Source organism: Eleutherodactylus coqui, chromosome 11 (genome assembly GCF_035609145.1).
Source record: "Eleutherodactylus coqui strain aEleCoq1 chromosome 11, aEleCoq1.hap1, whole genome shotgun sequence".
Lineage (NCBI taxonomy): Eukaryota > Metazoa > Chordata > Amphibia > Anura > Eleutherodactylidae > Eleutherodactylus > Eleutherodactylus coqui.
The window spans coordinates 87,073,530-87,088,678 of record NC_089847.1 but is presented as its reverse complement, the minus strand read 5'-3'; the positions used below and the strand labels follow the sequence as shown (position 1 = coordinate 87,088,678).

The 15,149-nt window shown below is 47.0% G+C and overlaps 1 protein-coding gene across 1 annotated transcript; it reads right to left on the bottom strand.

Annotated features, from left to right (window-relative positions):
- Nucleotides 1–418: 418 nt before the first annotated feature.
- On the bottom strand, nt 419–15,117 carry ZFPL1 (zinc finger protein like 1). The gene is made up of 8 exons (XM_066582952.1): nt 14,948–15,117; nt 8,778–8,893; nt 8,559–8,670; nt 5,842–6,035; nt 5,632–5,707; nt 5,372–5,542; nt 3,962–4,085; nt 419–2,709 (listed from the first exon to the last, which is right to left on the bottom strand). The coding sequence occupies exons 2-8, from the start codon at nt 8,877–8,879 to the stop codon at nt 2,523–2,525; spliced, it is 966 nt and encodes a 321-aa protein (XP_066439049.1). The 5' UTR covers nt 8,880–8,893; nt 14,948–15,117; the 3' UTR covers nt 419–2,522.
- Nucleotides 15,118–15,149: the final 32 nt, after the last annotated feature.

Here is a 15,149-nt window from a genome sequence, read left to right as displayed (position 1 = left end):
ATAAGAGCACACCAAGGGAGGTTCGCAGCAACCCGATGTTCAGAATAACCTTTAATCTCCATAAACTTTGCACTTAAATCAGCTTCATCCTTTATTATAGCTTGAGGCTGTATTCATAATTCTGATGGCTTCAGAGCTGAAAGTTACTCAGCATTGTCTTCTGGCTCAATGTCTGCACATTACTTGTACTGATTATTCTGGAAAGCATCATCTGTACGGCATGTACCGTCATCTGATGTAATGAGAACTAACCATCCCACTACATTAGGCGCTCATCTGAGAGTTGACAGACATGTTACAGACACTTAGCAGAATTGTGAATACAGCTCTGGGCTATATAATACTTGCTGTAACTGAGGATCAGTACAATTTCTTTTACTGGCATTCTATTTTTTTACATAACCTTTTACACAACAAATAAAGTTAATTTTTTTAATAGTAAAATTTAATTATATTTCACTTCACATTTTTTGTTACAAACTGTTCAAAGAAGTTGACTCTTTTGTGCAAATCTATTACCTCCAAAATATAGACACACTTTAAGAAAAATTAAGTGTTATAAGAAACCAAATAAAAAAAACCAAAAAACCTACTTACCTCAAGTCTAATCTTTCTTCACTTTGCAGAACCCCCCATTTTCTACCTGCAGACCCACGTAAAGCAGATATCAAATATTCCTGATGATCGGAATCACTTGATGATACTTAAGAATTACCCCTCCGTCCCAATTTTTCTAGAAAACGACCTTGCTGCATTGGTGACACCACAAGCGCAGTGATGGGTCAATAATACAATAAGGGGTGGATGTCTCATGGACAGTAACTGTCTTCTAGATGTCTACTATCAGCCTTACTTGTGTTAAAGTGACCCTCCAGTCCTGTGGTGTGTCGCCAGCCCAAGGCATCTTTCACACGGCCGAGAAAATCGTGCGCGATTTGTGCGTTGCGAGCCGCACAAATCTCACATGAAAATGAACCCCATTCTTTTGAAAGGGGTCATACACATGAGCGATGTTTTTCACCTGCATCACATTGTGGTGTGGGAAATAACCTGTGCTATGTCCTATCTTTGGGCGTTCCCTCGGAACGCCTCGCCTATTGTTTTTAGTAGGGCCGGAAAACACATTGCAAGGTGTGCGAGATGCACGTGAGGTTCCCATTGAAAACAATGGAAAACTCTAGCTGCGACGGAGCATTGCAATTTTACTTAAGTGATGGGAGGCGTTTTTGACACGAAAACGCCTCGCATCCACCGGTATGTCGCACGTTGGCGGGCCGAGTTACACGGCCCAATATCGCGCTTGCCCATGTGAAATTAGCCTAAAGGAGGGAGCAAGAAGCTACCAGATTTTACCAAAACCAAGAGTAGAGTTTGTTTCTGTAAATATAAATTAAAGATGTTTTCTGGGACTGTGCTATATTAATAGGTCATCAATACCAGATCAATAAGGGTCCAACTCCTGGCAACTCCACCAATCAGCTCTGTAAAGAAGTTGTGTCTTTCTGATGATGAGCACTGCAATCTCTTCACTATAGATCAGGCACAGCGCCACTCATTTTGCTGCAGCGATAGCTGGTATTGCAGCTCGATCCCATCCACTTAAATGGGACTAAGCTGCACAACAAATGGGACATCATGGGCTAAGGAGGCTGCAGTGTGACGGGAGTCAGACCCTCACCGACCGTGAGACTAGGTCATCAATATCAAAGTTCCTTGAACCCTCCTTACGTCAAAAGACCTGCATAAAACATAACAACGTGCCTGGAAACCCATCGTATAATCTGTCAAACTGTCATAAATGTGTATTTTATTCAATGTCTATTAGTGCTCCTTTCATATGGTGTATTGTCCGTTAGTCCCATTTGTACACATGATAACACCTCTCTAAGTCAGAAGGTATGAAGCCTGAAAATTAAGGGGGAAAAAAAACAAGTTTTATCCATCTTGAAACACTGGATTATAGTTCTTTTCAGGACAAAAAGAAAGAAGGAACCAAAAAACATGAGAAAATATTACAAGAAATGCACAAAAAAAACCATATGTACACAAATCCTTACATCCAGTGGTACTTGTAGTTTATGTTATTTTCATGGCAAGTTTCCACATCTGATATTTCCACTATACACAGAAAATCATAATGATTAAATTAAACCGCAGAGCAAAGAATATATGCCGTACACAACACCGTTAGGATGTCTGACACAGTAGAGTGTGTGCTGTATGTGCCATCTGTAAAAGGCACCAATGGACCCCATAGCCAATGTACCAGCTAATGCAGCCATGTATGCAGATTTCCTCTCTTGGCAGAAGAACACAATGTTGGAGTAACAGGTCTCAGTTTTCTCTATTAGAAGCACTGTAAGGGTACAGCATAAAGGATGCTGAGAGACTTGAGGCCATCCCATTAGGCAAATGAGACCACCAATAGGCTTCTGGAACTGTAGGATGTTTAGGCCTTATAACTAATGTGATGGGGACAACGTTCATCCCTTTCTTCTTTTCCTGGAATGCGGCAGCATTATCTACTCTTGCCCAATTCGGATATGAGGGTTGAATAGGGGGTTCAGATTTGGGTCATTGTCAGCTGATGCTCTGCCCCATTTTGACATGAGTAGAATAAGAGTTAGAAAGCCCAATACACCAATGATTAGAATAACCAGGAACCGTTGTTTGGTGGAAACAGGCCTTGACTTTGAACCAGTGCGATTGCTGCAATGAAAGAAAATATGTAATTATTCTCTAGGTCAATCAAACAGTAAATAAGGACATGCCTGTGCTGTAAGGCTGCCTTCACACGGAGCAAAATCAGCGAGGGCGTTCCGCAACAGAATACCCGCAGCAATGTCGCTGGAAATCCGCAGTAACCAAAGCCGCACCTAAATGGTATGGATGTGGCCGTGTTCGAAGTTGCAGAATTTAACCTTTGTATTTCAAGGGTTGATTTCTGCAGCATAAATAGAAACGCTGCAGATTTGTTGCAGAAGATTTCCACATCATGTGAAGGAGATTTTTTAAATCCCCTACATATAGCTGGTACTGAAAATGCTGGGGAATTCTGCAGCGATTCCATTAGTGGAAATTCCGCAGCATTCCCGGGCAGTGTGGAGGCGGCCTAAGGACAAACCAGTAAGACCAAGCCACTCTCCATTATAAGATAGATCACAAAGCTACTTATAAAGAAAAAACTACATCGCAAAACATAACTAAACAATACACCCAGCACATCCATGGTTACATACAGCGGTATATTAATGAGGCTGCGTTAACCAGTGAGAAGGGTATTTCACTGATGAATAGCTATATACGCACAAACCAGGTTTTAATTTCTAGTATTATAATAAATTTAATGCATTTAAACAAAAAAGCTGTGAAAAAAAAGTTAAAGGGGTTGCCCCGCGAAACAAAGTGGGGGTATACACTTCTGTATGGCCATATTAATGCACTTTGTAATATACATCGTGCATTAATTATGAGCCATACAGAAGTTATTCACTTACCTGTTCCGTTGCTAGCGTCCTCGTCTCCATGGAGCCGTCTAATTTTCAGCGTCTAATCGCCCGATTAGACGCGCTTGCGCAGTCCGGTCTTCTCCCTTCTCTTGGGTCTCGGCAGCAGCGGAGTTCTGGCTCCGCCCCCTTCTACACGTCATCACGTAGCTCCGCCCCGTCACGTGTGCCGATTCCAGCCAATCAGGAGGCTGGAATCGGCAATGGAACGAACAGAAGACCTGCGGTCCACCGTGGGTGAAGATCCCGGCGGCCATCTTCGCAAGGTAAGTAAGAAGTCACCGGAGCGCGGGGATTCGGGTAAGTACTATCTGTTTTGTTTTTTTATCGCTGCATCGGGTTTGTCTCGCGCCAAACGGGGGGGGCTATTGAAAAAAAAAAAAACCCGTTTCGGCGCGGGGCAACCCCTTTAAGTCTAAGGAAGCAGCAGATGATAAAGTTACTAGACTGCTTACCGGAGTATCCGTGCCAACCAACTGAGAGTGGGTCTCCTCCTGTATTTGTCATCGTCAAAGTCGATCACAGCGTCTTGTGATTCCGCACCTTCTCGAGTGTCATAAATCTTTCTAGGAGTTGAGGCTGCAGAAGGAAAATAAAAGATTAATGTCCAGTCCTTTTCTCCATCCATTTTCCACCAGCACTGATGTAACCCTCACAATATTATCATACGCGACCCTCTGATCCCAGGACAAAGTTTTGTCCCGGTAACGGGGGGGGTTTTGGTGTTATATTATCTCGTGCCTTCTTATATTCCCACATATCTGCCAGTTCCTGGAGCCCCACTCAAATCATCCGAGATGGCTTTGCCATTTAGTCTAAGACATTACATGCTGTTCTGATTGGACAGTTCTGCTCATGCGAGCAGCCCTGACCAATCAGAAAGGAGCATGCAGTGGCTCACTGCGGATGCACAGCGTGTTTCTGGTTGTATAAGCTGCAGCATGGCCATCTTAGATTACAGGACTGTGCCAAAGAACCAGTGATTTGGGGGAATAAAGGAGGGCAGCAGGTAATTTAACCCCCCCCCCCTGCCCACCTACCCTTTTGTGGCTGAACCGAGATGAATATAGATCACCATATGGTTTTATGGTGACCCCAGTTTGGTTTAGTTGAACCAGAGAAGCTCTTGTTGCTGCAGCCGTAATGCAGATGATAAAGTGCAGCCACTTTACGACCATCAGATTGAGGCCTAAATCAATGTTGATGTTAATAGCGTCACCATAGCTTTCTAACGTTACCATCTGTCCCCACCATTCTACAGTACATGGTGATATAGCACTGCACTGCCAAACCAAGGTCCCTGTTTAATTAGGTTCCTCCAGTAGGCTATTCCTGCATAGCAACAGAAAATAATGGTGAAACCCCTAAGTGATGCAACTCTAATTAATTTCTTTGATTAAAGGGCTTTTCCAGTTGTAAACTATTGATGGCCCATGCATAGGATAGGCCATCAATAATATACTGGCAGGGATCCGCCACCTGAAATCCCCACTGATCATCTGTTCACTGAGGTGAAGCAGACAGCTCCATTCCCATTGCGGTGGCCAGGTTTGGATTTAAATGCCAATCACTTCAATAGGAACTTTGCCGGCAATACCAAACCTGACCGCTTCCTGCATAAATATGTGCATGAGCGCACTGGCTGAACGAGCATCTGATCGTCGTTCCTCCTGAGTGTCAGTGCCCTGCTGATCTACAATTGACGGCCTATCCTAAGTACAACCCCTTAAAAGAATCCACAAGTAACCTTGGACTTTTTGCATGCAACGTTTGTTTCTGTAGGGTTTAACGTAAATTGCAGCACAACCACAACTTTTTGTCACTATGTAATCCCAGCCTTATTCAGTTATTTTCATTAATCTTACCTGCATTAATAGTAACACTATCAGCCCCTGCATCTCCAACCATCACACTGTGGTCTTTAGACATGCTGCCAGATAAGCCATGCTGCGCTGTGGAGGTAGATGCAGAACTGTAGAGATACCCAGACTGTTGTGGTATTTCCGAGTGTTCTGACATGTGATCGGAAGAGGAGGCTGAAGAGGAAGCAAACACATGAGTCATAAGCATATACACACAATTGTATCTGTATGTATATATAGTAAATATGGGATAGCACACTCACAATTGACAATTGACCAATCCCTGTAGTCTGTAACATCGTGTTCTGCGACCTCTTCTACAGCAGTAGTCTCTTCAATCTAAGACACAACAATTATATATATTTATTTATATACAAAATTACGAAGAGAACTAATAAAACTAGAGTCATTAGGGTTACATAAAAATCCTCAATTAGCAAGACTCAGCATGTTCATCCTTAATGGTGACTCACCAAAGGCATGCCCAGTCCAGCCCTCGCCCAGTTAACAGTAGAGAGCTTCTCCCGCAGGGTGGAGGCCACTGGGCTAACAAGATTGCTAGGAGGAAAGATGGGTGCTTGACAGCTTGGACATTGGTACCCGGCTGGTGCAGTGTTTGGTGGTAGCTGTGAGGCCAGGTCATTCAAACAGGACCAGTGGAATAAGTCTGAAACAGAGTAAAGTAGAGGCCATGTCTAAACTTCAGAAAAGGGGCTCTCCATTTCCTTTGTAATATATTGAAGAGGTTTTCTAAAACTTGCATACAATGGCCTGATCATCGGTATCAGATCGGTGGGGAGCCAGGTCCTAGGTGCACTCTAATATCAGCTCTTTGAACAGGCAGCAGCACATAGACGAGCACTGCGGCCTCTTCACTGTACACCAGGCACAGCCATGTTCATTTCATAGCCGCAGCACCTGGTATTGCAGCTTAGTGCCATTCACCTGAATTGAACCAAGTTACACAAAGGCCATGTGACCGATGCACATGGTGTCACAGGTGGAGGAAGAGGCTGCAGCGCTCTTCAAATGTCACAGAAACTTCAAACAGCTGCTAGAAGTTGGACTCCCACCAGTCTGATACTGACGCCCAATTCCTCAATATCTTCAGCAGAGGTCATAAGCTTACATAGATCTTAGACACCTTCATTAAAACTCAGTTTTTCACAATGGCTGACTTGCAATCCTAGTGCACAGCCTCCTTTCTTAGGTCACTGTGGATCACTGGATCAGATATGTAGACTTCCTTACTCGCACAAACTTTTTTAGTTCTGTCCAGAAGTCTCTTTTGGGATTGATGTCAGGACTTTGTGATGGACTCTCCGTTACCTTCACTTTGTTGCTCATAAAAAGTACCTGCACTTTCGCTTTGGAGCGCTCATGCTCCCGTGAGCCGCTCTCGACTCCTGCCAGCATCTGAAGACGGCTCCAAATAGAGCTTTTGGGGCAGTCTTCAGCTGCTGTAAGGAGCTGACGATGGCCGATGGAGCAGGAGCGCTCCAAAGTGCAGGTACTCTTTAACCCATTTTCACATAACTTTGCTAGCATGCTTGGGGTCATTGTCCATCTGGAATGTCTGGCTGTCCAAGATGGCTACAGCAAGTACCTAATGTACACTGTGCGCTGTTCTTTGATCGGCCACTGCTGAACGCATACATATGCAGAACAGCCTCCAACATTGGAGCTATGCACAGAGATCTTAATGTCGGACGAGGGCCGACACTGGATTGGAAAGGGTTAATTCTCAAAAAATGACTAATAAAATCATCATAACAGATCATTTTTATGTATCTCTGTTGAGCAATTCCAATGAATCTATAATGCGTTTTTGAAACTATCCAATAGATATAAAAGCTGGGGAGTGTGCGGGGTGGCAGTGATATTGGATTGGAAATGGTTAATGACTTCAACCTAAGTGGATGTAAACTTATGACTTCAACTGTAAGTTCTGGAAAACCCATTTATATGAGTTACCCGATTACCAGACAACATGCCCCTTTAATCACCCACTGTGCTAAAATAAAAGAAGCAATACCCACCCACCTTCTGATCCTACGATCCAACACTGCAGCTATGCGGTGGTCTCGAGGTTTGTTGTGGCAGATTATGTCATCGGAAGTCAGGTGACCTCTGCAACCAATCAGAGGCTGCAGAGTCACCGCTAGATCTCCTGGCTTCACCGCTCACATCCTAGGAGTGATGATGCCAGGAGTTCTGGATGGTGACGGCGTCACTTCTGAGTGGCTGTAGCAGTCACCTGATTTCTGGTGACATCATCTGCCAGAACAAACACCGGGACCACGTCATAGCTGCAGCGTTTGATCACAGCAGCAGAAGATGTGCAAGTACTGCTCCTTTTCTTATATTAGCACAGTGAGCACTATAGGGGAACCCCTTTAAAGGGATTGTCCAGTTATAAACTACTGATGGCCTATCCGTCGCACAGATCATCAATAGTAGATCAGTAGGGGTCTGCCACCAGAAATCCTGCTGATCAGCCGTTTGCCAGGTGGTATGCACAAGCACCGAGCCAATTTCGGTGGTAAGCAAGCAGCTCCATTCCCACTGCAGGGACCAGGTGTGGTATTACAGGCAAAGTTCCTATTCACTTCAGTAAGAACTTAACCTGCAATACCAAGCCTGGCCACTGCAGTGAGAACAATGCTATCTGCTTCCTGCAGAAATCAGCTCAGTACACCAAAGCACCAGCTTGGCAAACAGCTGATCGACAGGGGTCTCAGGCAGCAGACCCCCACTGATCTCTTGTGGAAAGGACAATCACTAGTTTACAACTGGATACCCGCTCTAAGGATCAACAATTTTTCGGGTCTTTGGATGCAGGACTGTGCTTAGTTTATTAAAAAAAACAACAACTACATATAGTTGACCGTACAGAAGTGGTTTTAACATTGCAGTTTATGATCACTATGATGGATGATGGTCATAGACAGTCATATGTCGGTGTATCTGGTATTAAGCAAGGCGAGACAATCAGCTAATATCTATTGGCATCGATAGAACAAATCAAAAAGAGCATCCGCCATTGGGATGTAGAGGGGTAACCGCCACCTGAATAGCCTCTACCCTGTACTTATAGTAGGTTTATGGCCAATTTTAGTACTAGTTCACATAACCTCATTTACAAAAACAGGGAGGGACTCCTCAAGCCGAATGATATCTAATCTCATACCATAACACACAAGGCGAGCGGTCTCTTTAGAAGACAAGAGAGTGTTACACAGTCGGCAGTTCGGATTGTAATCGCTGTCCTGAAGCCACTGTAGATAAGACTGGACAATGCACTGGAAGAGACAACACAAAGGTACATCATTAAGAGGGGCGGCAGATTACGTCAGGTATGGACGGTGCAGATATCAGAACCCGTAGGATATCACAGCGATCGCCTCACCTTTGGATGATTGGCCACCAGACAATGTTCACAAACGTTTACACGATGTTCAAAGCAGAAGAGATTGGTCACTTTTCTCTTGGGACATTTGCAGAGACCCATGATGGCAGAGACACCTATCAGACAATGGGCACACGGAAAATTAGCAATGCATCACAACATTATTTAAAGGGACTATCCCCCAACACCAAGCTAAGTACATGAGGTCCTCCTACAGAGATCAGTTTTAGTCTGTGTGGAGAACTCAATAGTAAGTGATTTTTCTATAGCCCCACCAGGGAAACTAAAGGTGCATTTACATACAAAGATGATTGCTCAAAAGATGGCTTTTGAGCAATCAATTTCCATAAACTACTACTTGGTACTAATATTAGTACCAATTAGTAGCGTGTGAGGCGCAGGGAGCTGTATTCAGAGAACAGACTACCCGCTGTTCTCTGAATAAATTCCCTTTGTTTTGTCGCGGAGCTGACAGCTAAGACAATGCAATCAGCTGTTATCAGTGCTCCCCTGGCAGAACACAGCGTGCGGTCCTGCTTATCAGCTGTTCTGTCAAATGATGGATTTCATGCAGAACTAAAATTCATCGTTTGGCAGAAAAGTGAAAGATGGGCACATTTACACCCAACGATTATCACTCAAAAGATAAAAGATAAAAAAAATAATTGTTGTGTCTAAATGGGCCTCCAGCCTTACACACTTACTGTGCTGGGTCTCTCCAGAGCAGGAGACCATGGTTGTAGCAGTTATCCATTCTAGCTACAAGACGAGGGTCAAGAACAGGCCAACTATTGACTGCGAATACCATAACAGGGTCACTGTAAATAGATTTTCTAGAGCAGACAAGCCCTTTAATTATAGCACCTCAAAACGGGCGGCACCATTCAATAAGCTAGAATGGGATGCAACCTCTAGGGTTCAAACAATACTTGTGATAGAAGAAAACATAATACACTCTCATAATAGACAACATATGTAATCTTCATTAAGGTCACAAAGAATTAAAAACAACTGCAATCATGACAAGACAAAACATGTATCACTCAGAGAACAATGCAACAGCCAAACCAATAAATATGGTCAGCCTGGATGGAGCAAGAGGGACTTCACATCAGCGTTGGTTCCCCGATCAGAGGCTCCACCGCAGATCCAGCTCACAATGCTGGAAGAAGAAGCCCTGCATGCTGCACTTTTTTTTCTGTCTCACAGCGGGGCAGCTGAGCGGAAACCGAATGGACCCCATTATAGTCACTGGGTCCGTTCGGAGCTATTTGATTCCATCCTGAGACGGAGCCATCGGCAGCAGGATTCCCCTTTCCTGCTCCCCGAACGGAGCAGGAAAGCGGATTCCCGAGGGCAGATGTGAAACCACCCTAACAATGCCAAACCACAAAGTTACAATGTTGCAAAATTACACGTAATGATATAAAGTGATATTAGCAAGTTACTCATCTACAGAAATAGGAGTAGATGTGCCAAGCTACAACCATCACAAGGCAGCGGTCGTGGGAAACCCCCATGCGTATCGCCGCTCCATGGCAGCTTCATCAGGGAGATTTAAAGGGGAACAGTCACCAGTCCTGAGCACCATAAATGAGGCTCTGGGGCTTCTAGTTCCCAAGAGTCCAGGGAGGGTTTTTTTTATACTCCCGTGACCTCTATGGGAGCGCGCGCCGCCCGTGACCTCTATGAGAGCGCGCGCCGCCCCTGACCTCTATGGGAGCGCGCGCCGCCCCTGACCTCTATGGGAGCGCGCGCCGCCCCTGACCTCTATGGGAGCGCGCGCCGCCCCTGACCACTATGGGAGCGCGCGCCGCCCCTGACCTCTATGGGAGCGCGCGCCGCCCCTGACCTCTATGGGAGCGCGCGCCGCCCCTGACCTCTATGGGAGCGCGCGCCGCCCCTGACCTCTATGGGAGCGCGCGCCGCCCCTGACCTCTATGGGAGCGCGCGCCGCCCCTGACCTCTATGGGAGCGCGCGCCGCCCCTGACCTCTATGGGAGCGCGCGCCGCCCCTGACCTCTATGGGAGCGCGCGCCGCCCCTGACCTCTATGGGAGCGCGCGCCGCCCCTGACCTCTATGGGAGCGCGCGCCGCCCCTGACCTCTATGGGAGCGCGCGCCGCCGCTGACCTCTATGGGAGCGCACAGCCTTCAACTTTCAGTCTGATGACACGGCCGACAGGAGGAATTTCAGGACCGACCCCGCCGGCATCAGGAGGCAAGCAGGAATAAGCAATACCTCCCTACACTACTGGGAACCTACCTATAAGCGCCATGGCTTAGTTTATGGTGCTCATGGCTGATAACAGGCTCCATTAATTATTTCCCTGATGAAGCTGCAACTGAACTTTCTTCTTGATTTTCTTGCATATATCCCCATGGCTCTGATATACGATACAGGCTGTAAAATCTGTAATGACACCATCCTGCGGAGGGCAACAACACAGGAAGCAAATCAGAGCGCAGCAGTCATAAAAGCTGCAGTGACAGAAGGGGACAAGGACATCACTAAATTACAGGTCTGTCAACAGCGGTGACAATAAAGTGATTGAGCAATGCCTGACACACCCTAGGGCGGCTTCACACCCGCGTCGGGGATTCTGCCTTCCTGCTCCGTTATGGGAATAGGAAAGGGGAATCCCTGCAACTGAACACCTCCGTCTCAGGACAGAACTAAACAGCGCCGAACAGACGCCATTGACTATTTCTAAACCATAATCAGGAGCGGGTCCAACACACAGAACAGCACTACCAAAAACTAAGTTATAGTGCTTATAGGCCAGGGTGTGAGGAGTCCGGGGGTATAGTTTTTATACTCACCCGGAGCCATAGGCAGCGGGATTCCCATGGAAGTCGGCACCAACGAAGTTCTCTCTGCCGCCATGTGTGCACACACTCACACTCTTCTCAATGGGAGCGCATGAACACAGCTGGAGATAGGAGTCCGCTACTGCCAACTTCCATGGGCGACATCGCAGGAACCTGGGTGAGTATGCCCAGACTCCTCTAAACCTGGCCTAGGAGCACCGTAACTAAGATTATGATGCTCACAGGCGGTGACAGGTTCCCTTTAACCCCTTTGAGACCGCCGATACGCCTTTTGACGGCCTCCCTAGCTGGGCTTTATTCCACAAGGCCATCAATTGACGGCCTCACTGTGGAATAAAGCCAAGGGGCCGGGGGTGTCACAGCCCCAGGCCATCACACTGAGGGCTGCGGTTTGCAGTGCCCAGTCATCAAATTGCCAATATCTAACATATTGGCGACCAAATGAAAGTACATGGCAGAGTACGAAGGGTGGGCGTTTCAGCTCTCCTCAGCGATCGGATCGCTTTAGGGGGCTGAAATGGCTTACCTGAAGCCATCTTTGTTCCTAGCGTACCGTCTCTATGCGTTGTGTCTGCCGGCAAAATGGCGGGAGCAGGCGCAATAACAGGGAGAAACACTGGAAATTGGCCATTAAACCGGTGGTGGTGCCCGGGCTGGCAGCGAAGAGAAGACATCGGGGGGCTGCGGTTTGCAATCCCCAGGCACGAGGCTGCTATTATCAGCAATAATACCGACCTTGTGCAAAGTAAAAAAAAAGTTTAAAAAGTGTAAAGTTCTATCTCCCCTCACCGAAGGAACAGTGATGGGAGATGCAATGTTCCCCGACTCCCACAGGCAAAACGTTGAATTGACTCCTGGATTTTCCCCACATATATACGGAATGAGCGTCTTTCCTCACATCTTCATGTGTATATTTTCAGGTTCCCCCTAAAGGTTGCAGACACGTTTTGAGCCATTTTCCTTAAATACATGTATTTTGGACTCAAATTTTTGCAGTCGGGTTCAAGTGAAAGAGTTGCATTGTTTGGTTTCCGCATATCACAGTCCATAGCAAGCTGCAGAATGCGGATCACTAGCAGATCCGTTTGTGAGAGGCTAACCTCATACGGGCGAGCGCGATATCAGGGCTGTGAATGACGGCCCAATTTCATGCTCGCCAACGTGTGATTTCCCCACTTTAAGGAAGAAGCGATCCTCCACTGTAGCTGACAGCTGCAGCGGCGAATTGCAGAGTTTCTCTGATTGCCTTCACTGGGGAGACCTCGCATCGCGTGCCCCTAGCAAGCGGCGCAGTGCTGCCGCCGACCTCATTGGACACAATGGGCGATGCAGTGCAAAAGCACGCTCCAAGATGGGGCATGCCACAAATTGGAAAACATCGCTCATGTGTATGACCCCGTTCAAAAGAATGGGGTTCCCATTTGTGCGTCTCGCAACACGCAATTTTCTCACTCCCTTTGAGGCATGCTCACACGTGTCATTTCAGCGTTGAATACGCGGTGAGAGTACATCGGTTTTCATTGATCCCATGACACTAACTTTTTTTATTAATTCCATTACGTATGTGCGTGTTTATGCGCAATGTCGCGCAGCAACAAAAAAAATTAGACTCCGTTGGATGGGTGAAAACTGATAGATTTGCATGGCAGTCGGACCCCACCATGGAGCAGACATCTAGCCGAAAGCTGCGCTCAGCTATTTCTGTCTGCCCCATAGAAATGAATGGAGCAGTGCAGCATTATTTATTTCTATGCGGCAGACAGATAGCGGAGCTAGGTGTGTGCGCCATTGTGTGGCATGGAGCAGCGGCTGTGCATGTGCGGCCAGCGGCTCCACTCCACACTACACTAATTCTTGGGATCAGTGGGGGTCCCAGCAGTCAGACCCCCACCCATCTACCAGTTTCCATCCATTCAGTGAAAAAAAAAACGCACCTTACAACCGGAGCGCTGCTTTACGTCTTCAGCCCCTCTCTCCCCTAAGTGGGTTTATGACCAAATCCAACATCTAGTTTTGGTGATAAATCAGCCGTTACATCACGCGGCTGAGATTTGCGTCCCTGCGATCGCGGGAGATTTGTGCACTAAGAGACGTACAAATGTCGCACGCATATGAAGCCCTTTCCTTTGAGTAGGGTCATACGCATGAATGATTCTTTTCCCGTATGATTGGGGGCTGTGGCCACGGGGGGCGTAAACACTGTAGAAATTGCGTTGCGGAATTGCATTGGCAAAGGACGCAGCGATAACATTATAAGCCAATCCGCGCGCCGCTGAAAAATACCGCTTGGAACCCGCAGCAAATGGACACACAGCGCAAATTTCACATCCCCACTATGTCAATTGTTTGCGGCAGATTTTTAGTCCTCTCAAAGCATGGGTTGGATTCCGCGGCCAGTCCCATGGCGGGCGCCGTCACACCTGCGTCAGGGCGGTCAGTCGCAATTACGTCTCTCAGTTTTGTTCTTGTTCTTCCAGAAAACCAGATTTGGAGGTTTCACACTTTTTTCTGCATAGATTTCAGCGGATTTTCAAACAGCAGAACGTGGTCTGTCCGCTTCTGGTCCGTTACGGTTTAGTTTTCGGGGAAGGGGGGGGGTTGCTCCGGTAAAAAAACAAACTAAAAAAATACATGACTTTTTTTTTTTGCAAAACCACTAAAATCAATGGAGAAAAAAAAATGGAAAATTTTATTCCAGTTTTCTTCTTTGAAAACAGAACAAAGAGACAGAATTGTGTCCGAGCGCCAACGCAGATGTGAGCGCACCCAAACACTCGAATCCGGGCAAAGTCTGCCGCAGAATCCCCCCAAATCCTCGCACTGTATGCGTTTAGCGTACGGAGATGTACCGCCATATGCTTCCACTGACCGCAATGCTAAAAACAACACACACATTTCCTTATTTTTTGTGGGCCAGAAAAGCATTGTTTTGGCCAAACTGAAGCCCGATGGCCTGTGGGTCCGTTAGGCGCTACATTTGCATCCCTTTTTTAGAGTACAATCTTGTGCGTTTCACGGATGACAGCGCGGATGACCCCTCGTGCCGCCATTACACCGATGGTCACGCCCGGGCTTGTAGCTGACACTAAAGTGCATCAGAAATACGACCGTGTGTACGAGGCCTGTACTGGGATCGCTCTCCCCGATCGCTGCCTGATGGTGTGGGTCCGCCGCTGCCTTACCTCTCTACCCCCTCCAGCTACACGCCCAGCACCCACATGCCACCTATGCCCACAGTGATGCCACCCCACCCTGTAATCCCATTTCTGAACACAACACTTGCCCCCCACAGCCTGCAATGGCTGATAACAGAAAGTAACAGCTAGACGCTGCACTTACCTGACCCGCCCCACTTCCGTCCTCCGTCTCACAGTCTGCTGCCCCTCCTCTGCCCTCTCCCCATTACACCTCGGGATGCTTTCCTCTCTTTCGCCAGGTATGACTTCTAGCTGCCACGTCTCTTCCTGGTGACAGTGACAGCATCAGGGCGCAGTCTCCTCGTCGTCACTTCCTCCACAACCAACATGGCGGCGGGCGGGGT

What these genes read in the sequence shown, in the direction of transcription:
- ZFPL1 (XM_066582952.1), bottom strand. Translation starts at nt 8,879, where the DNA reads ATGGGTCTCTGCAAATGTCCCAAGAGAAAAGTGACCAATCTCTTCTGC. An exon ending in CTGGACTGGGCATGCCTTTG is followed by an intron (nt 5,708 to 5,841) that starts GTGAGTCACCAT and finishes GTTGTGTCTTAG; the next exon opens with ATTGAAGAGACTACTGCTGT. An exon ending in TGGTTGGCACGGATACTCCG is followed by an intron (nt 2,710 to 3,961) that starts GTAAGCAGTCTA and finishes CTTTCATTGCAG; the next exon opens with CAATCGCACTGGTTCAAAGT.